The sequence below is a fragment of the Haliotis asinina genome, chromosome 2, assembly GCF_037392515.1.
Source record: "Haliotis asinina isolate JCU_RB_2024 chromosome 2, JCU_Hal_asi_v2, whole genome shotgun sequence".
NCBI classification, from domain to species: Eukaryota; Metazoa; Mollusca; class Gastropoda; order Lepetellida; family Haliotidae; genus Haliotis; species Haliotis asinina.
In genome coordinates, this window is record NC_090281.1 from 63,990,436 (window position 1) to 64,015,511 (window position 25,076).

The 25,076-nt window shown below is 40.6% G+C and overlaps 1 protein-coding gene across 1 annotated transcript in view; it reads left to right on the plus strand.

Annotated features, from left to right (window-relative positions):
* Window positions 1-1,295: 1,295 nt before the first annotated feature.
* Window positions 1,296-25,076, plus strand: part of LOC137274134 (tolloid-like protein 2) — a 52,644-nt gene continuing 28,863 nt past the window's right edge. The window contains exons 1-9 of the mRNA XM_067807148.1: window positions 1,296-1,521; window positions 3,110-3,188; window positions 3,758-3,891; window positions 4,333-4,482; window positions 6,007-6,091; window positions 6,759-6,901; window positions 7,514-7,651; window positions 10,252-10,333; window positions 12,612-12,727. Of these exons, the coding sequence (XP_067663249.1) occupies window positions 1,464-1,521; window positions 3,110-3,188; window positions 3,758-3,891; window positions 4,333-4,482; window positions 6,007-6,091; window positions 6,759-6,901; window positions 7,514-7,651; window positions 10,252-10,333; window positions 12,612-12,727 (985 nt within the window). The 5' untranslated portion in view covers window positions 1,296-1,463. The remainder of the gene's footprint in view (window positions 1,522-3,109; window positions 3,189-3,757; window positions 3,892-4,332; window positions 4,483-6,006; window positions 6,092-6,758; window positions 6,902-7,513; window positions 7,652-10,251; window positions 10,334-12,611; window positions 12,728-25,076) is intronic.

Below are 25,076 nucleotides of genomic sequence, written 5' to 3' on the forward strand. Positions count from 1 at the left end.
ATTGTTACGTAATGCTCAGTTTGAAAACTGAAAATTTTAATTGATGTCTATGGAAACCGAAAAAAAATTGTTGACTATGAATAGGAACCTCTGTCACAGCTAAAAAAAGCCCAATGTCTGTTTTATTGCCTGCTTGTCTGTTGCTAATGACAGCTTGCAATACATAACTTCAATCACTGACCACATGCAACTTGGACTCAACACCTATCTGGCTATGTATATCTCTATACACACTCAAAGAGGCCTGGACGAATCGACAAATGAACCAGCCAAAGAAAGACTTCGTTATGCATAAGTGCACGCACAACCGCTCTCACTCAGTTCGGTATTCAGGTACACTTACTGTTTATACTGTCATACACGTGCAGGAGAGAATCTTGGAGGACATTCTTTCCTTCACAGCACACTTGTGACTATAAATAACCATTCAACCCTAAAAGAGCATAGGAAAGGTGAACTGAAACATTCAGCACCCTAAAATGTTTTTGAAAAAATGGACCTGTTGTTTAAACACTGGTACCTTGATACAGAGGCATATGTATAGAGTAACTGAACTGTTGACATTCAAACATTCATACCCATTACCTCTCTGAAGCAACTCTCTTTAAAAACAACACATCGTCCCTAACATAATTATAACAAATATGGTACACTTGGCCACTCAGTTCTCAAAATAACAAAATGAGTGAGTGGGTGAGTTTTACGCCGCACTCAGCAATATTCCAGCTGTTTGGCGGTCTGTACATAATCGAGTGTGGACCAGACAATTCGGTGGCCAACAACATGAGTATCGATCTGCGCAATTGTGAACCGATAACATGTCAGCGAGCCTGAACACCCGATCCCGTTAGTTGCCTTAAACGACAAGCATAGTTGCCTTTTATAGCAAGCATGGGTTGCTGAACCATGTCCAAAATAACAAAAGGTCACCGATAACCTTCTCGTGATAAGAAAGACACGCTTTTCCAGCTGAATTTATAAACATAGCGTCACTTCGTTTGGTCAGCATGCATAAACTGCTAGGATTAATAACTATGCACTGATAATAGTTCGGGTTGTTAACTACTTGATTGCATAATTACAAACACCCGTTCATTAACCCTTGTGACCTGTGACATCATGCATACATTTAAATATTAATAAGGTATTGTATATATTTAATTTCCTCATGCAAAATATGTATGTGGCGACCCATAATATACTACTAGTGATTTATTCCTGTTGCCACTGGCACGGTGGCTTGCGTTGACCTAACACTCATTTATCATCCATCCGTATCTCCGGGTAACTACCAAGAGTGAGGCCTACTTTGTATGTCAACATAGCTCATAACGTCTGAATGTGGTGATGTAAGCTTATCTTCGAAGGAGATACCCGTCACAGAACTAAGAACTGTCACTTACAGTCGTCTTACTGGTTTTATCACACGACAGCGGGACTGTGAACGACGATATGTGTTCATAATGAATTTCCTTTGTTTCGTTGGAGCATGTGTGCTGTTGTTTGGCGATCTGGTCTCAGGTGGGTGTGACACCTATTCTTCATATCCTATACAGTAATGTGTATGTATGTATCCTGAGCACAACAGGTATGAATACTTATATACGAAATGGTGGTAGTTCACATGTATTGAATCTGTGTTGCGCTGATTATATGATGTTTGATTTGAATGGAGGACATACAGGCTGTCGATTGTTTGCACAAGGTGACGGAGGTCGCCATTTTTAGTTGTGACCTTATGCGAGAGGCATGCTGAGATATGTCAAGATGACCTCAAACGAATGGCCAAACAGGCAACTGTCTAAATAAACAGCCATAGCAGGGGAATATATCAGCTGAACGTTTTGCCCAGGAAAACACCAACCAGAAAAGGCACAAGATGCACACTCATAAGATAAATTACAATTTGATATATGTGCACGCGTGCGTTCGCACATAATTAACAAGTACTTTCTTGAAGTAATACATCTGAATGTGATGTATGTGTGATGGTAATAATGTACGACATCGGACTCAACGTCCTTTATATTTGAGTTGATGACAGTGAGCGGTGACAATCTCAGTTAAAATTTGATAATGAGGGAGAGACAGACAGACAGAAACAGAGAGAGAGAGAGAGAGAAAGAAAGAGAGATATATACAGGATACAGGCTTTTATACGTCATAATATAATTTATTCCATTCATTGTTAAGCACTTTCTCTTTTGGCTTTCCTTTTCGGCATAGTTACTATTTTTGAGAGAGAGAAAGGAGTAGGAGGGACAGAGAGGGAGTGAGCAAGTCAGCAAGAGTGGTACGATCCCCAGAAAGTTGAGATTGAAAATATGATGTGCCGTTGTGATGGACATCAAGTGATGGAGGGAAAACAAAGCGCCTTTGAGCAGTTGAACTGGGTATCGGCAAACTGGATATCGGCGCTATACAGATGCTAGAGTAATAGTAATAATGGACATACCAGCTTTTGTTTTAGTAACATCACGCATGCAAAATCTGAGTGAAAATGTGACTGTTGGTATGATGCTGAGGACAGAACGTCAGAAAGATAGAATGTCTTTGCTGTCTAAATGAAGCGTGAAGATTTGGTTTTCAGCATCCTGTGCTTTTCGTAAGAATGATCGAGTGGTCAGGTTCGCTGACTTAGCTGCATGTCATCGATATCGTATCGAAAATCATTAATGTATTGGATTAATAGTCATGACTATTTGGACACTGGATTTTCGTGTCTGTATTTAAAGACTCAATTATTTAAAGACTTTTGTAATATAACTCAAAACGAGGGCATCAAACAAACAAATAATTGGTATGGTCGTCAAACAGATTAGCACGTTCATGTCAGTTCATCGATACAACTTGAAATTAATTAAATGACATACATGGTGGCTTCTGTTAGCAGTAAATCACATCGGGAGCCTCATTAGCTGGCGCATGAGAGTTTCATGCATTTGTCAGTGTGTGAAGATTTTGAAGGCCACAAAACATCCCGTTCCAGGTTTCTGGACATCAACAAATGGGCATTGAAGGTGCTTGAACAGTTTGTGTAGAATCATATTGATTAAATAAAAACATAAATATTTGCTGACGTATTATACAATGAATGTGTCCTTTGCAGGTGATTGTAACGTCACGCTTCATGCCCAGAAGGAAGCCCTGAATTTCACATCTCCTAACTACCCACGTGACTATGGAAAGTATGTAAAATGATGAGAGTAATCCAGTAGAAACGAGATCTCCGTCATCTATGTTCATTCATTCGTCCGTCCGTCCGTTCGTTCCTTCGTTTGTTCCTTCGTTCGTTCGTTCGGTCATTCATATAAAGCCAATATGCAGCTCAGCTGTTTAAAGGAGCATTGTTTTTCCCTCATTCATTGCATGTCAAGTTCGTCTCCCTGAGCACCATATCAGTCACAGGGTCGGTTGGCCGGGTTAATGTGACTTTCATAAACAGAACCCTTTCACTGCCAGGTGTACACTTAGCCACAATTTTTTTGTCCACGTTTACTGCACGTTGATGTATCCGCATTCATGTCTCAACATCTGAACACTTACCAACGGATTCCTGGGTTCTTTTAAGTACGCAGGACTGTGTACTGCGCTATACTGTGCACTATAATTAGGTTTCTGATATGTATTATTATATTTACATATTCTGTGAAATAGTAAAACTATTGAGTTTAATCAGTATGAATTTGTAACACTCAAGTGCTCTATACAAGCCTCGTAGACTCCAACTCACTCACTCACTACGTTTCATTTACAGTAATGAAAACTGTTTTTGGGACATCTACCCTCAAACAAGCGGCTATCGGGTTGTCCTCGACATGGTCTACGTCAATATCGAAGACTCCAGCTTCTGTACTGTGGACGCCCTTACTTTATACGCAAAACGCACTGGTAAAACAACTAGCTTATTCAGTAAAATACTTTAAGTCCTTAAATTTTAAATCATCAGTTATTTCAATTTCCAGCAAGTAAACTCTTAAAAAAGTTTGGGCGAATTTCATGTTTAGTTTACGATTGAAGCAACTGAGAGACATATCGGAGTCAGTTAATATTGATATGATAATAATGAATGTTTTTGAGAGTGCATCGTAATGCTGGTGGTACAGTGGTACAGTAATCGCTCTTGAAACATGAATTGGGTATGCAGTGAAATTTCCGTGTGTATGGTATTCATTTTCAAAGAAAGAGAACATCCGCTAGAAACTAACGCATCTGTGCGATGCAGCATGATTATCAACATGTATGGTCTCTACCTTCTTGAAAACCGTCAAAATCAGGAAAAGCACCCATAAGCATAAGCATATTTAGAGTCGACCGCTTTCTCCATCACAGATAATGCGGATACAGTGAAGTTATACGACATTTGTGGGGAAAGGAGACGGAGTGTTATTATCGATAACGACCAACATTTTCACGTCGTGTTCAAGACCGACAGCAGTGTCACCGAAAGGGGTTTCCTAATCAGGTATTATGAAACACAAGGTAAGTGAACGGTAAAGTGTTTCATTACACAAGCCTCACCATGACGGGGTTTGCAGTAGATAGTTGTCACAATGATACGTGCTGTGCAGTAAATCATGTTACCGTGTTACAGTCTTTACGTACTGTATTTCTCTATGTACTACCTGAGACACCAAGTGTATAGCATTCGCTGTATGGATTTTATCAGAAACATATAAAACAGTAAATAATTTTCCAGGTGTTAATATTTATGTCATAACCATACAAAATATACATCCAATTATTACCCCTTCATCAGAAAGATAACCTTGGAACTGTTATTGAAACCAACTGCAATGCCACAATAATTCACCTAGCGCAGATTATTTGTCACAATTCACTCCTTTTCGTATCCACCAAGAGGATGTATTAGCTTTCACGGACGGGGCCAGATAAACAACACATTCGTAGTTGCTCCTCTGCTCAATTTATGAAAACGCCTCAATTGTGTTGGAATCGTTAAAAATCATTTTGCAACGGCTATGAACCAAAATTATTTTTGTAACAATTACAGTAAAACAGGTGGAAGGTTCTCAATAAACATTCTTCTCCGACAGATTCAAAGTCCCCAAATTGCACGATGTTATATTATCAGCTGTCAATATCAGTAGATGATACCCAAAACAATTTCATGAGTGGATGTAAAGTCATGTCGTCATTTGTCATACAATGGATAGTGTCTTCGGCAGGATAAAGCCAACGGATATTTTCGGTATCCGTTGGGGTCGTATTCGGATATCGATACAAATTAGAGAGATCATATGCAAATTTTAAGGACTACTTTTACAGTGTACACAAACATGGCGTCAAAGGTCGGCGGTCGTATCAATGGTTTGATCGCAGAAAAGTCGAGCCTGGTTTTTGACAGATGGGGTAGATTACAAATCGAAGATAGAATTTCATAGGCTTTGGAAGATACAACATCAGTTTACCGACCGACTGTCTGTGTTATCGAGAGATCGGAACAGAAATCAGTGCGCACAATCTCATTCGAACTTTAAAGTGCGTTTGTTGTTAAAAGGGTTAACCGAAAGTTTCTGAAGTTCCACGCGAGTTACTTGTTATTTTCAAACGTAGACTAAGATTTGCTGACAACACTTTGTGCTTTAACATAAAAACTGGGAAGTCGTGACCTAATGCATTCAGGTGAGTTATCAGGAGAAAGGATGTCACGGGGCTTGTGACATCATGTATTACTACGCACGTATTTGACGTCATGGATATGCGGACACCTCCCATTAAATTTATAATTAGTTTCATGATCTGTGGCAAATGAAAGCGCATTTTTAATTTATAAAGTAATGGCAACATTGCATAATAAATAGATCATCACACAAGTGTGTTTTGATATGGTTAATATCCTGCATTAGGAATAAACACTATGTATTAAACTTTCCAAGGCTATCGTAATACAATGCTTATTGCTAATGTAGGATATTTATGGTCCCAAACCACTCTCGCGTGATAACCTATAGGCATCATATGATATACCCTTATCACTCTCAGGGGACTCAAGCTGTGGCGGACCTCTCGTGGCAACATCTGCCGGCAATACCATAACTTCACCTGGATACCCAAACACGTACCCCTCGTGAGTAACTCCCATGCTATACAGGCTATAAACACCATATATATCAACGCTTGTCAAAAAGGATGTTGTAGGATTGACCGAGCCATGCAGTTTCCTATCCTTGATTACGATCAACTTTATTACCAATGAAAATAGTGCAGTTGTCCGCGATATGGATCGGACAGGCGGATTCAAACTATTAGAGGACTTCTAGCTCATGCGACCGGACTACTTATCGGCCGGATATGGATTCTCTTTTGAAAGTATTGACCATCAGCGAATATTTTTTATCCTACAATCAATGCGATGTTCAGAGGTCATGTTACAGATTTACAGGAATCAATTGTATCCTTTTATATAACGTTTTATGAATGGAGCTGACTAAAAGACAATGGTGTTCGTTCTCCATGCCACATAACCATTGCCTCGTGTTTTTATATAAAAAACCAAACCAATTATCCAAAAAACCAAACGCCCAAAACAAACAAACAAACAAAAACATTAATAAAGGCAAAATTATCAGAACAATGTTCAGGCACAAGAAGGGTCGGTCGTGCGATGAGAAACACAGATTACAGATTGAACAGAGATTGTGATAATGATGTGATACCTTTTTCAAGAGGACTGTGCCAATCCTGCTCAACATACTTCAGGCACGTCTACTTACTCGTGCTTATATTTATTACAGGAGGCAGTCTTGTACCTGGACAATTACAGCCGAACACGAAAACCAAACAATTGTACTAGATACTGAGGACTCGGAACTTGAGAACATCTCCCCACGCGGCACTTGTGACTCGGACTACGTCACTGTATATAACGGTCGATACAGTATGTTAAAAAGATGATAATCATGTCACAAAAGCAATATCATATTAAAACGTCAGAATTCAGAGAACCTGAAAACTAATCCCAGACTGTGGGTATTTCATGTAGTGTAAAGATCTGATATATGTTTGGTGGTGTGTGGTCCAATCAGAGCGGACAGTACTTGGATGGGTGACAGTGTTTGACAGCTTGACTCCTATATACTTTCTAGGATTTCACTCGTGTCTCACAACGAAGCATAAGTTATGCAAGTAATCTCACCTTAGACTAGCGAATATGGTCAATATTTCCTCTGTTCATCCAACACAATATGGGCACTCGGTGAGGTGAATCATCCTCATCACTGGTAGCACGGGATGTTTACTTTCACTCTTGACAATGACTAATGGTGTCAATCGACAAATGAATTACGTCGTTCGTCAATAAAACAATAATCTGTTTTAATCAGAAATATTCCTCAATAACTTCAACTGGTCATTGCTCTACAGCACAAGGTACTCGTTTGTTGGCATATTATGCACAGTTCCTGGTTATACCTTCTTGTCGTGCCTCACATGTAAAGGGTGAGGTTAACAATTCTACCTTGATCATCACGTATTTGCTATGTTCTTCTAGGTTCATATGAACTCGGAACGTTCTGTGGCGACCAACAACCCGTTTTCGCCAGCGGTGGGAATTCCCTGCGTGTCCACCTACAAACAAATCACGGAAAGAACTTCAAAGGATTCAAAATGCGATACAAAGCAGTAGATGGTTTGTAAGAAAGTTATAATCTGACCAGTTGTTTTAACTGATCTGTCGACTACAGAACAATGTTTTAAGAATTGTTATTAATGGTCTGATTGTTAAGATTACCCTAGTTCGCATTGATCAAACGGCATTGAGTCACACGCATCACAACGAAACATATATAAAGGGTATGAGTGAGTGAGTGAGCATAGGTTTAGAAAGCGCTCAGCAATATTCGTAAGTACGTAAGTCCACAAAGATTCAAAGTAAATTCAAATTTTCCACGTTTTTAACCGTAGAATAAGTGTCTGTTTACTGTGTGGCTAGATTTCCTAAATTGCTGACGGCTGAGGGGATGATGTAAATCCAACTAGAGTCCATACAGGTGGCAAAAGTACTGTAAGTCCCCATGGTCCCTAGTATGGTGATCTACCTTAAGTTTTTAGCAATCTATAGCCCATTTTGATATTGTGTTGCCCTCTATAGATAAACTGTTATTTGGTATAATTACTGGCTTTACATTCGTTTCTGTGATATTCTAGCCGTTTTACTGTCCTTTGTCAATAGGTTTTTATAATACACATACATTCCATAAAAGTGCTATGTTCCCGTCACGACATGGCTGAAATATTGCCGATGTGACGTTAAATATAAACTCACTCACTCACTCACTCACTCACTCACTCACTCATTCAGCACTATTCCAGCAATAGCACGGAGGAGGACATCAGAATGGGCTTCACATAGTGTCCCCATGCCTGAAATCGATCCCGAGTCTTAGGCGTGTTGAGCCAACGCTTTAGCCACTCAGCTACCCCATCGCCCATAAAAGGATAAGATACAGTTGAACAACATAGATACGACAGAGATAGAGAGAGACACTATACACATGCTTGATTAGTTACTTATACGTTCAAACGTTACGTTGTGCATACATGTTTTGAGAGAGTACGCTGGTTTTAACGCCGTTGTAACATTATTTCTTTTGGCAGCTTAATGTAGCTCGCCGAGGTTTATCGTTTTAGTGACGCTCATGAGCCCTGGTATGGGTCTCCCAAACTATGACATATTCTGAGCTACGAGGGTTGTCTGAAAAGTTCTATGCCTCACTGTGAAAAAAAGTTACAAAGTCCACGTTTGTAATTTATTTTTCTACATAGTCCCCTTGCAAGTTCACACACTTTTGCCAGCGATGCTGCAAGGCCCGAATCCCGGTCAGGAAGAAATCTTCTTCAGCTACCCTAAAAAAATCAGTCACAGCGGAAATGACGTCATCATTACTTGCAAAATGGCGACCGGCGAGTTCCTTTTTCATTTTGGGGAACAGGTGGAAGTCAGAAGGAGCCAAATCAGGTGAATAAGGAGGGTGGTCAATGAGTTCAAAGCCACAATCGCGGATTGTTGACATGGCCACCACCGATTTGTGAACAGGCGGAAGAGGACACCTTTAGCGATCATCCCTCGTCGTTTGGCTTTGATTGCTTCTCGCAACTGGTTCAGTAGATCAGCAGAGTATCTGCCGTTGATAGTTTGACCTTTTTCAAGATAATCAATGAGCAGAATACCCCTGGAACCCCAAAAGACTGATGCCATCACATTTGAAGGTGAAGGAACAGACTTGGCTTTATTCGAAGCTGGTGAATCAGGATGCTTCCACTGTTTTGACTGTAATTTTGTTTCTGGTTGAAAGTGATGTATCCAGGTCTCATTCATGGTTACAAATCGTGCCACAAAATCATCGGGATCTGCTTCAAAACGACGCAAATTGTCAAGGGACGTCTGGAACCTGACACGTTTCTGTTCTGCTGTCAAGAGCTTTGGCACCCATCTTGCAGAAACTTTAGTCATTCCTAATTCGTTGGTGATAATATGCTCAACCCTCTCATGAGAGATGCCCACTACACTAGCAATATGTCGAGTAGTCAATCGTCGATCATCCATCAACATATCGGGCACTCGCGTGATGTTTTCTAGAGTGTTTGCTGTTGAAGGCCTTCCTGAGCGTGGGTCATCATCAAGGCTTTGTCTGCCACGCTTAAATTCTGCAGCCCACTTCTTTACTGTAGAAAATGAAGGAGCATCATCCCCTAGAGTGGAGACCATGTCAGCATGTATCTGTGTTGGGGACATCCCTTTCCTTTGCAAGTACTTGATGACTGCCCAGTATTCAGTTTTGTCAATTCCTGATGATTTCAGAGGGTAGGTTTACCAAAAGAGCAGTAGTTGAGATAAAACTATTAGTACGTTTGTAGTTCTTGTGTCTATGATTCACTAAATGATTGTCCTCATTGGTGGCAAACACCTATCTCTACCTGGTGGTAAAAAAACACTCAGGCTGAGAACTTTTCAGTCAACCCTCGTAACTGAGAATCAACACCATTGTTAAAGGTTTAATATGTTTATTACTTTTAACAGCGATTTATGAAGCCTCACCTGTAGAGATTGCAGAGTGAATACTGATTACCATCGCTCAGATATATGCATAGCACTCATATAAACATTGTTAGTGTTTCTACGCATCACTGTCTTTCCCACTCTCAATCTGTCTGTCTCTCTCCCTGTCTCTCAACTACCTTTGTAATTATATCAGTTTTCACTTTATACCTTTCGCCTCTATACTGCAGCTGGAAGATGTGTACTTTCGATGCCTGCAGACGTAAGTCCAGTGCAGCTTGTCTCCCCAGGTTATCCTAAAAGCTACCAAAGGTAAATTCAAAGGCAAGACAGTAGACAGTTAACAGAAAACCATTCAGATGAAGATAATTACGAATCGGGAGTGCCTGCTCGCAAATGATCTAAGTAATTTCCACAAGACCGTGTGTAAGTCGTTTCTATGTGAGCATTCCGTAATTTAACATATGATATTTCTGTATTTTACCCATCACCGCCATAGTGCTGGAATGTTGCTGAGAGCGTAATACAACTAAACTCACCCATTCACTATACACAGATCCATGTGTTTTTGCCAACGCACGCCCCCAAAGAAAATGGATTAATTCGTCAATACACAATTTGTACGAACAATTACCACCACAGACTTAGCACGGTATCTTCCCAAATGGCAGACGTGTCGACTGTCAAACGGGTAATTATCAGATTAGTCATGGTGGGTTAGTCAAGCAATAGTTACCTGTTTAGCTTTCAGTAAAATGGAACAGACCACAACAATAAAAACTTAGTCCCATGAAAGTTTTAATAACCTTTGCTCTTTTATTTTTTACATATCAAATTACCAAATGCAAAATATGGTGATTTGATGATTTTACATCACAATCTTTATAAATAATGTAAGCACCAACTTTAAATGTTAATTACATATCTTGTTAAGAAATGTAAGTACCAACTTTATTATTTGACAAAAGTATAGCACTATTTATTATTTACAGGGGATGTCAATAAGTTTTGATTCTTGAGCATTTTTCATACCCAGGTCTCACAGCCTATGGTACTACATTGGACCTTGGGGTGTAGCTGAAGTGATATATAAGTTTTGGTATCCTACTCTCAGAAGTTATTGAACAGCTCACATTGACAGAAAGAGACCCCAGCCCCCCCTCCCCCCCCCCCCCCCCCCCCCCCCTCACGGCAGTGAAAATGAATGAAATTGAGTATAGAGCAGTAATTAAGAATTTAGTTCTTGAAGGAAACCCGGCGAAGAACATTCAAGAAAGGCTTTCAGCAGTCTTCCCCTTCATCTACTACCATCAAACGATGGGTCAATGAATTTAAGCATGGTAGAGAGATTCTTGAAGATGACCCCCGTCCAGGTCGCCCAACAACAAGCACTAGTCAGGAAAACATTGACAGAGTGTATAGACTTGTGCTGGAAAATCCTCGAATCACACTCCACGAGTTAGAAAGACCACAGGCATTTCATACGGATCCATCGAGACAATTCTTCATGAACATCTCGTCATGTCTAAGATGTACGTAAGATGGGTGCCAAGAATGCTTACAGAAATGAAGCAAACAAGGGTCACCATAAGCAACTCCATGCTAATCAGATACAACAGGAATCCAGGAGATTTTCACTTTAGGCTAGTAACCTGTGATGAAACCTGGATCCACCACTATGATCCTGAGAGCAAACAAGAACCCATGAAATGGAAACATGTCACTTCTCCCAGGACCAAAAAGTTCAAAGCCTCCAGATCAGTGCAGAATGTAATGACGACAGTCTTCTGGGATAGCAAAGGCGTCATCCACATAGATTAGTTATCAAAAGGAAGAACAATGAATGGGGAATATTACGCTAACTTGTTGAGGCAAGAGCGACAGTCAATCAAGGAGAAGCACCGGGGCAAGTTCAGACGTTGTCTTCTTCTACATCAAGACAATGCTCCAGTACACACCTCTCGCGTTGCAGCCGCTGCTGTCCAGGAATGCGGGTACGAAATCTTGCCGCATCCCCTCTACTCTCCGGACCTGGCACCAAGTGATTACCATCTGTTCCCAAATCTCAAGAAACACTTGCGTGGTCGTAGATTTCAGGATGATAATGAGCTTATTGCTGAGGCTTGGTTTGAGGACCAAAATGGCACCTTCTACAGAGATGGCATCAGCGAGTGGCAGAAACATCTTTACCTGTAACTCGTTAGCCTAATCAATACAAGCCTGCACGCCAATCAGTTGAAGCCTGTACATAAGTTGAAGCCTGCACACCAACCAATCGAAGCCTGTACATCAGTTATTAGAAACCTGTATATCTTGTTACCCATTGTTATCTGTCTACTGTTATGTGTATATATGCTACATCCCTTTAGTTTTACCCTCACTTCACCTGAAGAAGAGACTAGGAACTGTTTCGAAACCTTGTGACCTTGTATAATAAAGTAGTTGAACCATAAAGCATTTTTAGTTTGATTCCACCAACTTCTAAATGCCTTTGAAACAACTTATAACTGGCAAATATTTTGTATAAACACGACACTGTATGATTATGGATTTGATGCTGTGAAAATTCATTCAGCACTTGCATTTGCAGGAAGCTCAATTGCACGTGGACAATTTCCGCCCCAACTGGATATAAAATAGAAGTCAAAATTACGGATATTTTTATGGACCGATATTGTAAGAAAAACTATCTGCTTCTAAGTGACGGTAAGTACAATAACTGTCTTTGAAATTTAAGAAAGTACTTCGGATAATATAGTAGTTTCCAGTCATTTCTGAATTATTCGTTTTCACTTCAACAGAAATGATTTATGTTTACGGTATTTTCCTGGGTGTTGGTCTTGGCTGTATATACATTGATTCATGATTGTATCAGCACCATGAAACCTTCCATGAAATCAACAATGACGCGCAGTATAAAATACATTTGTTGAAGGTCCCTCAGCTCGAGATGCTCAGCTGGAAATTTACTGTGGTGTCATTTCCATCAGGGACGTCGTCAGCTCCAGCAACTACATTACTATAACCTATCACAACGATGGTTCTTTCAGAGGAATACTGTTTAGTCTGAATTACAAATCAGGTACACTGCAAAGGAGGGCGGAACTCTTGTATGTGTGCGAAAGTCCGTACGTGTTAGTGTGCCCAAGTGTCGTCTGAGGTAGGGAGAAATAATATGTGTATAGATTAATAGAACAATATATAATTGAAATAGTTGTTTATACACTCCTCCTGATATTGGCGTGGGATTGATATTAGTAAGGGTATCCACTCAAAAAGGTGAAACGGAAATAGTACGACTAAAATCCTTAGTGTGGCTAAGTTTACACAATTTCTATAGTCTTTGTAAACTGTAAATATTTGTAAATATAAGTTTGCAAATATTCAAATTGTTTCTTACGATGGTTATTCCATTTAGGCTATGAATACTGATCGCAAGCCGAGAGGCCCTTTTTTCATCCTCTAACTTTCTTTAACATCTTGCCACATGTTTTCGCAAGGACCTATGTCTCTCTGTTGCCGTTTGATCGTGAGATATTTTCCAAGATAGAATCACATTTTCGTCAGTGTGAATATTCCTGATAACTATGTTGACAATATGTGAACCTTTTGCGTTGCTGATTTATGGAGATCTGTTGGATCTTAGATTTATGGCTTTTAGAATATATCGACCATCATATAAATGTAATGATTTCCAACACATTAGATGAATTGTTGAATTTTAAGTTCAACATTGAAATTATTTACCTGATGTCATGTCAACTTGACTGTGATTGTAGTGATACCAGTAGAGCGTGTTTGTGGAAGTGGAAGACGCAGCGCAGAAGTCTCCACAACGTACTATTTGACGTCTCCTGGTTACCCCGGCAACTATGCCAAGTAAGGAGATGCGTGCAAGTCAGGGAGGATTTGTGTAGTGACGATTACGTTAATATAAAGAAAATGTCCATGCCAATGTATCAGAAACGTGACTTATTACCGCAAAACCCGGTAGATACTCATGTTAAGAAAGCAAAATCTAAATCTACTGGACGCTAAAGTGTGGACCATGTGGCACAGTCACAAAACTCGCAAACTTAAGTCAGATATAGAACTTAAATGAGTCAGGAACATCTGGTACAGGTGGTACAGAACTCAAAGTCCCTTTCTACCAAGAGGAATCAAATTCTCGAGCGAGTTAGTGAGTGTGTTAAGCTTTAAGCTGCAGTCAGCAATATTCCTGCAATATTATCTGAAAATAATCTAGTCTTGAGCAAACAATCCAGTGATCAACAACATGACGATCGATCTACACAATTTTGATGCGATGACATGTATCATCTAAGTCAGAGAGTCTGTCCACCTCTCGTCAGTCACCTCTTCTGACAAGCGTGGGTAACTGAATATCAATTCACACCCGGGTCGTCTCGGGTAGTTCTTGATCCAGCCGTCATGAGATACGGAAGTTGTATTGCAAAGTTGCCACCACAAAGCATGCCACGATCCTACGATCCTGTATCATATGGTTTTAGTTTGTTGGTGAGGTACCTTTTTAAAAGACCTGATGTCTCTCTCTGTCTGTTTACTCTACTTAAGACCACAGAAATAGTCCAACAATATGAGAGACAATTATCCACCGTCATGTATGTTTCCGCCCAACGAACAGCTGTATAAAACATCAAAGTTGGTGATGCTTATCGTATTTTCTGTTCCGATAAGGATATTACAGTATTGTTTAACAGCAGAGTTTGTACGCACCAGACATAGTTACAAAGTAGAGTATCCTTTTATTTGTAAAATAGATACCTGGGAAAGAATTGGAAACTCAAAAAGAGTTTTGGTACGCGATTGTGTAACTGTCTGTCGTGTCTGTGCGGTGGCAAGTTGAAAAGATTCTTAATGTTTTATGTTGATTGGCTGCATGTTTAACGCCACACTCTGCAATATTCCTGGAAAATGGCGCCAGATCATAAATAGTCAGTAAATATTACAGTTCATTGATTATAGTCATCGTTCTACGCAAATGATATACAATGACATGTGTCAACCAAGTCTGCTAGCATGACCACCCGATCCGATTAGTAGCCATTTGTGGAGAAAAGACATTGGAACAAAAAGCTAACTGTAATTCTTATTCGTGACCAAATTCCAAAGACGATCATTCTGGGATCAAACATTTGCTAAAAATTAATTTTAGTGCATAACGCCTGACATGGACATTATGTACCTGAGATCAAGAAATATGCTGAAGTAAATGTGCTGAAATATGCCAAATCTAGATCTCATCTGTCACTGAACACTCATAACGGTTTCTTACTAAACACATATTAACGTGTGTCCTAAGTTGTGGTACTGAACTTATTCAATCTTTTTTCTGTGTTTTGGAAGTTCAGTCATTAATGAACTATGAATGCATGTTATATACCTTTGCATCACAAATAAATGTACGTAATTACTGTATTTGAAATAGATCATCGATATACGAAAATTTGAAAGCGTTTCACATTTATCGAAATCTGCAACAAAATGTATGCCTTAACGTGTAAAATGACAGGCAATACTGGTAAACATTTGAGTACAAATGAAAATCCACAATTTCTGCTCAGTTATGATATCGAATTCCAAGCATTTTGATGCTGAATATCACCCGGAGACTGAACACAGAGGTGAAACTTTCTCAAAGTCAAAGAACGTTCTCTTTCTAACTTAATCAGTCAGTTATTATGTGTTAAAGATATTTTGACACTTCTTGAGTGAATCTGTAAACTAGGACTTCTCAGTCAGTCTGTTACATAACTGTAATATTAGCGTAATTTGTAAACTGCCTAAGTCATTCTCTTTGTGTGATCCTTTAATGTTTGTGTCGAAATTTTCTTTGCAGCGACGTGTCTTGCACATGGACAATATCTACATCAACTGGAAATAGGATAAAAGTTGAAATTATGTTTCTTTCTTTGCAATACTCGAAACGATGTACACGAGACTATCTTCGCTTTGTTGACGGTAAGCAGATGCATCTTTTGGACAACTGCTTGAAATATATGCTCAACTGTTTTAAGTAGGATCAACAAAACTTATATATATATATAATATAAGTGTGTATGTATGTATTTATGTGTGTGTGTATGTATATATGTGTTTATGTGTATATATACACACACACACACATGTGTGTGTGTGTGTATGTGTGTGTGTGTGTGTGTGTGTGTGTGTGTATTATATATATTATCCATAATGTGAATACGTGGTCTCTGGTTGAGTAAAGGTACTTCTTAACTGACGATTTAGGAGAGTCACAGACGAGTCACTTACAAACAAGTTTAAGGTTTCGTGTCTTGGTAGCAATGTTCCCATTTCGCCATGTAATAAAAAAACTATTTATTCTAGATTCCACGTCTAACGCCTCTCCATTGGGTAAATACTGTAATGTCTCCGCCAAGAACGTCGTCAGCTCCAGTAACTACATGATCATCACCTTCCACACCGACAACTCGGTTACAGGAGAAGGATTTTCTTTGAAATACACGGCTACCCGAGGTACTCACTTTCACGTTTCTTCTTTCAGAAAAAAAACCACACATATATTATTTGAAATGGCGAATGAAACTGAAAAGTTATACTTCTGGGCATTGTCTTACAAAAAACAAGAATTATTTGAAGGGCATGTTTAATTTATGTCACGCCACAAGGCTGTGGGGTAGCATGATGTGTAAAGCGTTCGCTCGTCACGCCGGTAACCTGTATTCGATTCCCAAATCGAGTGCAATATGCGAAGCTTATATCGGGTGTCCTCCACCGTGATATTGTTGAAATATTTGTAACGGCGGTGTGAACCTAAACCCACTTTGAGTGAGGAAGGGTGGTTTCCTCGTTACCTCGCTTTCCATTTACATAGAACTTGGGTATTGTCTGTACACCTCTGTGTCTTCCTAACACTGTTTCTAAGCGGTAAAGGTCCCTATGATTGCGACCAAATTTACTCAAAACCTTTTCTGGTTTGAATTCTATCATGTGTTCCAGTGATTTTCAGGTGAAAAATGTATTGGGACTTGTATTTGCATGTGTTTGTGAGGTTGTAACCGGTTGTGTGTTCTCTTCACAAAAGCCTGAGTTTTGGGTGGTCTTAAGTCAACGTTGGCAATATACCACGAATCGCACAATGGACATCATGATTCTGATTACAGCATGATCAAGACTGCTATGTTCGATTTGTTTCAGGATGTGGGGAACATCACATGCTTGGATCTTCTGACACAACATTGATTCAGTCACCGAATTACCCGTTCCACTACCCTCTGTAAGTACACCGCAACGACGAAAGAGTAGAACAGGGCCTCTTCCTGTGTCAGTGGCTTGTCAGTGTTTTTCATAATTCTGCAACAGTAGCTAGTCAGTATACGTTGTACTAATTGTACACATAACAGAAAATTACTGTCAGTTTAAACTTACAGTCAGTCACATTCACTCTAATTTCCTAGAAGACTAATTTGGGTTGTCACGTCCTGAAAGCCACCATCCATATGATCATACAGATATAAGGGCACATGAACGCCTTCATAAAGTTGCACTGAGAAGGTATGTTGAGGACTTATAGAACCTTCACGCACTGTATACCAAGAACCTCGGCGGTATTACTGAGAGACACCAACTGTCAAACCATACGTATGGTGATGATGTACAGGATGTGAATTCATTCAAACCAAGCCCTTATGTTGTCCTTGAATCAACCAAACAAACTCTAATTGTTGTCAAGATATATAGTCATGGATGAATCAGAGCAAACTTCATCTCAGTGTTGAGAAGACTGTCCTTGAATCAGCCAAACAAACCTCTAATTGCTGCCAAGATATATAGTCATGGATGAATGAGAGCAAACTTCACCTCAGTGTTGAGAAGACTGAAGCTATGGTCATAGACCCTACTAACAGACGGATCATATGTCGGCTTGATTCCATCAAATATGGAGACGCGTCAGTTCCTATCTCCGCCGGCGTAAAGGGCCTTGGCATTGTTGTAGACTCATACCTTGACTTGAACAATCCAGTTGATCCAGTGATCCAGTTGTCTCGGTCTTGCCACCTACAGCTAAGAAACAATGAGCAAATTAGAGCATGCCTGACTAGGGATGCTACAAAAAACACTGATCCTTTCACTGATAATTTCAAGGATGGATTATTGCAACAGCATCCTAGCCGGTTTTCAGAAACGCTGTCATCAAAAGCCTGCAATCAATCCAGAACAAAGCAGCCAGGCTTGTTTCACTCTCCCCAAAATCAGATCATATCACTCCGATCCCCAAGGAACTTCACAGGATTCCTGTTCAGCAGAGCATCAGTTTTAAACTTCTCCAACTAGCTTATCAGTGTCATTCTAGTATTGCTCGATTTATCCCTGTGACCTCCTCTAGCCCTACATTCCACCGAGACCGCTTCGCACAGAATCTCAAAAGCTATTCACTGTCAAACTGTGTAGTTATGGACAAAAGGGCCATGTAGCAGCCTATCAGTGGAACAGTCTCCCTCTACAACTTCGTACCTCTTTACCTGCTCTTCTTTCCGGACATCTCTCAAGATTCACTTCTTCCACCAAGCATTTGCTTGAAAATTTCCTTTCCTTCGTAGAGCTTCTAGCAAAATATTCATCCTGGAAGGTGGTATATAAGTGGACTAATATTATTTCATTAAGTTGCTTGAAAGATAGAATATTTATTACTACCACTTGTGAAAGAATGCGAAGTTTATGTTTGCCACATGAACTGAAGGTGAGATCCCGACAATGTTTTTATAGACACTGTAATCAAACACATCCAAATGTAATCACGATATTGTTTCGCTGTAAGGTTTAATTTTAAATTATGCGTTCTGCTATTATGTACGCCTTTTCCTTGTGACACTCAAATGAGTATAAACCAAGTGTCAAAGTTGTTTTTTCCATTTATTGTTTCATGCACATTTCAGAAATGCGGATTGTGAGTGGACTGTCAACACTGACGTAGAAGGATATGTCACCAACGTTTCCAAATCCTGCTGTTTCCGTCTGCGCAATTGTCCGTTTTATGTTTTATGCCAGTTGTGGGAGTATATGAATATTCGCTTGGTCGATGGTGTGGATCGAATGGGCCAGACACACAGAGTACAGAGGCACTTATGAAGGTTCGATTCCACACTGACGACGCCTGGTCCAACCGGGGATTTGAGTTAGCTTTCACCGTCGGCGAAAAAACCCCATTGACGGGTATGTTTCCATGAAAATGCAATAAGGCTGTACTCTCATTCTCTCACTCACGAAAGCGCATGTATTCATTAACACTTGTAATGTTTTTTTCCATCTGTTTATTCACTCACACATGCACTGACTAAAACACATGTATTCAATAACACTTTTGATACTTTTTTACCTATTTAATGCCTATATATATACATCTTTACCATCAGCTCATGCAACTGAAGGGATATTCGTATAGTTTCGCATTGATATTTTTTAGATAATCGTAATACCGTTTCTTAAGACTGCATGCCTCAGTTATTCATCGTAGAATCGTTAAGGTGACAATTCAACAAAGGGAGATTCATCCGCATGTCATTAGTGGATTTGCAAGAACTTTTGGGGCGGTGGGGTAGAAGTGTTGTTCACTGCGAAGACCAGGGTTTGATGCCCCTTGCGACTGCAAGGTGTGAAACCCATTTCAGGTGTGTCCCAACCGACGTCACATTGCAGGAATATTACCAAAATGGCGTTAAACTAACCTCATTTCACTACAAGGATGTTTGGTGCATTTGTCAACACCATGACTTGTAATTTCCTCCTCAGTAACCATACTACACATAGACGACTATGATACGGACTCGTCTCTCACATGGACAAGATAAATAACTTCACTCTGGAGGTGTCAATTATGGACAGTGGGGCAACCTCGTGGTTATCTGCTTCACACTGAAGAAACGAGCTCGATTCCCCACTTGGATACAATGTGTGAAACCCATTTCTGGTGTCTCTCACATATAGCTGGGAAATTGCTAAAGACGGCGTGCAACTAAAGTCACTCGCCGTTGTCAGTTGACTTATAAAATCTAATACCAGCATCACCTTCGGTAACCGACCTCATTATATACAAGACTCGTGAGGGTCTGGGGTAGAATAGGCCTTCAGCAATCCATGCTTGCCATAAATGGTGACTATGCTTGTCGTAAGATGCGACTAACGGGATCGGATGGTCAGGATCGCTAACTTGGTTGACAAATGTCATCGGTCCCATTTGCGCAGATCGATGCTCATGCTGTTAATCCCTGGATTGTCTGGTCCAGACTTGATTATTTATAGACTGCCGCCATAGCTTGAACATTGCTGAATACAGCGTCAAAGTAAATTCACTCACTCATTATATACGATTTAGGTTTTTTAGTTATTTATACACTAACAGTCTCATAGAGTATTCAATACACATTCAAACAAACTAAATGCTTCAGCTAATTGCATGCAACGACAAATGGAATACTATTGACACTTTGCATGTATGTTCAGTAGTTTTCTTATATATATTATTTTTTGCACAGGTAGACATACAGACACTGGAAGCATAATTGGAGGAGTAGTCGGTGGCACGCTGGCTGTGGTAGTTGTGACAGTTTGTTGTTGTGCAATTTATAAAAGGACAAAATCCAGAACCAACAGCCAGTTGGAAAGAAACAGTTCACGTGACGCAAACGTGAACACCGTCTTCTCCCTCCCCCTTCACAATATGCCAGCAGTTGCAACTACTCCAAGGGCCGAGTTTGAAGCGCCCCCAAGTTAGCATGAAGCTGTGAAGAATGATCCTCCTCCATACAGTCAGATAGCTTCGCTCATCCTCCCACAGCCACATGACACGCCACCCCCTACCTATCACAGGGCACGCGCAGCAGTTGTTACTGAAGTGTAGCAAGAGAGAGAGAGAGAGACGGAGGGAGAGAGACTGAGAGAGAGAGAGGGAGAGGGGAGACAGAGACAGAGAGAAACAGAGAGAGAGACAGAGAGATAGAGATAGAGAGAGTGACCGAGATAGTGGGACTGAGAGAGAGAGGGAGAGAGGGAGTGAGAGACAGAGAGACACAGAGAGACTGAGAGAGGGAGGCAGAGAGAGATAGAGAGAAACTGAGAGAGTGAGACTGAGAGAGAAGGAGAGGGGAGAGAGAGACAGAGAGAAACAGAGAGACTGAGAGAGAGGCAGAGAGAGAAAAACAGAGACTGAGAGAGAGAGAGTGTCTGAGATAGTGGGACTGAGAAAGAGAGGGAGAGAGGGAGTGAGAGACAGACAGAAACAGAGAGACTGAGAGAGGGAGGCAGAGAGACAGGAACAGAGAAACTTAGAGAGAGGGAGAGAGAGATCGAGAGGGGAGAGAGAGACAGAGAGAAACAGAGAGATCGAGAGAGAGGCAGAGAGAGAAAACAGAGAGACTGAGAGAGAGAGAGAGAAAGAGAGAGAGAGAGAGAGATTTAAACATTGGATATTTTTTGCAAATATTCGCATGCATCACAATTCCAGTTATTTACTCATTATTAGTGAACATCAACGAATGGATTCTGTAGGTGGGCATTTACCCAGGCGTGAAAGATATATCCATGTGTGCCTTCCAACAAATTGGCAAGGTGACACTAGATATCCAAATAGTCAGTAGCCGAGTCTTATTTATACGTGCACGAGATTTGATAATATTATAAAACCTATTTAATCATAAAGACCTCCAAGAATAACTGTTATATATGAAATTATTTTATGTGTTTGTATTTCTTTTTATGACGACGACATCTGTTACACATGTTTCGTATTCATGCTTCATACTCGTATTCTCCTTACGTGGACCTATTTAAACAGTGAAGTTCATGAATCAGAGGAACGTAACTGAGGATGGCAGGGGTATCTCTAACAGAACTTTTATTACAGGATATTTTTATAGCGCACATATTCACGCAATTAGTACATGTTCATGGCGCTGGGATATTTCCCCTCAACCATTAATGGATGTCAGTCACAACGACACATCATATTATCCATCTCAACTCCGTGGGGATCATACAATTCTTGCAGCTGCTAGGTACACCAAGTTATTGCGGGTTTTCCCATACTTACGAGGTGCCAATTCAAGGCACAACTGGGTGGCTGAGACACCTAGTCACAGTACTTTGTCCAGGTTTACTGCACATTACTGTAACCGCAACAATGTGTTTCCATGTGGCCACCATCTTGTCATGTACCAACGGGTTCATGGGTTCTTCGAAATACACAGGATGGTGGACCGTACAATAGGGGTTACGACAACACTGAGTCTACACACAAAGTAGAGTCCAAGGTTGCTTGTACACCCGGTCACAGGTGGGCTGAATCCCAGCACCTCAAGCTCGCTAAATCCCTAGCCTTGAGCCTTAGACAGCTCGCCCACTATGCCAAAATGAACCGTAGCTCTTATACGGCAATATGGATGGCGTATTATGTTCACAGTACACTTGAGGCTGAGTTATAACAAGTTATTTCGTTCTAGATAACCTGATTTGCCAGTTTTAAGACTTAGTTTGATATCATTTCATAAGAATTTCACATTTCGCATGTGTACGACAATCACAATTATGTTTGGACTCGCCATCCAGTGTTACTAGAGCTTTTCTTGCTGTGATCAGGCTATAAGTAAACATCAAAATTGTGAATAATATTTCGCAGCGACACATCCTTTAGAGAGATTATCTCCTCCTTATTTTCACGATCTCAATGCTTCGGTGAATGTACTGGCACGTGAATTTCTTTTGGCATTGGCAATCTCGCCCTTATATGGTCAACTCGTCTAGGAGGTAGACATGCCAAAATCCAATCTCTTTTCAGAGGAACTCATGCCAGAACGTTCAGCACGTTTACGAAAGGTAACGTTATATGACATAGCTACAGGTAAACATTCATGTGAGTTTAAAAGCTAGAATGCGTAAGGTGAGTGAGTGAGTTTAGTTTTACGCCGCACTCAGCAATATTCCAGCTATATGGGGACGGTCTGTAAATAATCAAGTCTGGACCAGACAATCCAGAATTCAACAGCATGAGCATCGATCTGCGCAATTGGGAACCGATGACATGTGTCAACCAAGTCAGCGAGTCTGACCACCCGATCCCGTTAGTCGCCCCTTACGGCAAGCTCAGTCGCCTTTTATGGCAAGCGTGGGTTGCTGAAGGCCTATTCTACCCCGGGACCTTTACGGGTCAGAATGCGTGAATGTATTTTCAATATTGATGTAGAAACATGACCTAGGCACCAAGAAGCATTACTACTGGAAATCGATTCACCAATCAGGAACCTAAGGGAATGAACCGTCCTTGCCAGCGATTTAGGCATTTTGCACCAGAAACACACATACAGATGATGCATCTTTTCAAGCCTTGGCATGAAGTACTTTCCCAATAACTGCACCCGTAATATCAGATACCATGAGGAAGCTCAATTTTGACGAAATTTTAGACGAAAGAACACCCCAGGGGAGCTCCTTCTGCACTCTCTCGCCCTTGAAGATCCGAGTTAGAATCGGTCTTCAGCATCCCATGTTTGGTATAAAAGGCGATTGACGGGATCGGGATGGCTGACTTGGTTGACACTTGTGATCATATCCCAATATCGGGTAGATCGATGTTCATCATGGTAATTACTAGATTATAAGGTCTACATTCAAACATTTACTCACCGCCACCCTAGTGATGGATTATTGGTGAATGCAGAGTTAAACAACAAGCCAACCATTAAGTTACTTGCGATGTACATATTCGTATGTGTCCGGAATGTGCTGAGTTTACAGCTCTTTATCGGTGTCGGTTTGTCGACAGTTTGCCTACTTCGAGCATTCCAGTCGTTGTTGCATCCCCTCTAGTCATTACACTGTTGAGGGCGTGCATTGAAACATCATTCCTTGACCCGATCCACCACCGACCTCTCGTGTCCCCCCACCCTACCCCCTACACATACCACGGACGAATAGTAACAGAATGAATTTACCTTATGAAATTACTGCTGTTGTTTCAAGTAACTGCAGCGTCAACAGATCCCAGCCGCCGATGTGGACAGACTGAACTTAGGGCCTATACAACCAGGGATGTATAGTGCCTTGATATCGTTATTCGTGATTGGCATTACAGTCAATTGCCATATTATTTCGCTGATTCGGTGGCACGATGGCACCATTCACCTGATGAAGGAGCAAGCATGCTTTCCAAAATAAGAAAGGACTTGCCACCCGTAATTCGCGGCCTTATCATATACAGCATTATTTAAAGGACGAAACAAGCATGATTGTAATCCTGTCAATCTTAAGATTCCAATGAAATGAAAATGCACACAGTGGCACAGTTAAACCATGTTAACGCCGCTTTTAACAATGTTCCTGCAATACTACTGCGGGGTACACCAGAAATGGGCTTCACACATTGTACCCATGTGGAGAACAAAACCCGGTTCGTCAGCGTGTCCAGCTAACGCTTTAACCACTAAGCTATATCTTCGGGGTACAACACAATGGCATCAACCACTTTGCCCTAATTTAGGCGGATTTACATCCGATTCCAAATATCAGGTACATATATAACATACATATATTGATAGCGTCACATATAATGGGTTGGTATTTAACGTGGCGTAACACTCAACAAGATTCCAGCTATAGGACGGCGATCTGTAACTAATCAAGCCTGGACCAGACAATCCACTGACTAAACGGCCACTTATAGGGACAGAGGACATGCAAAAGAGAACAATAACAAAACAAAGAGAACGTATTCCACATCATCAAAGATTTAAACTGTGTACATTCTTGTGGTATTTTTTCAGACTGTGGGGGTGACAAAGACGTAACGTATTTGGACGCCAGTATAGACTTCCCTAAATATCCCCTGAAGTATCCAAAGTAAGTTTACCTCCAATATATTTGCAAACACAGTTTTAGTCATGTCAAACACACAGAGCAGGGGATCATTACTATATAAGACCATATTGACAGTCAAAACTATAGGATATCCACTGGTCATGAGTGGGACATGGGTTGATATACTGTTTTGGTTTTTTTTATGTTCTCT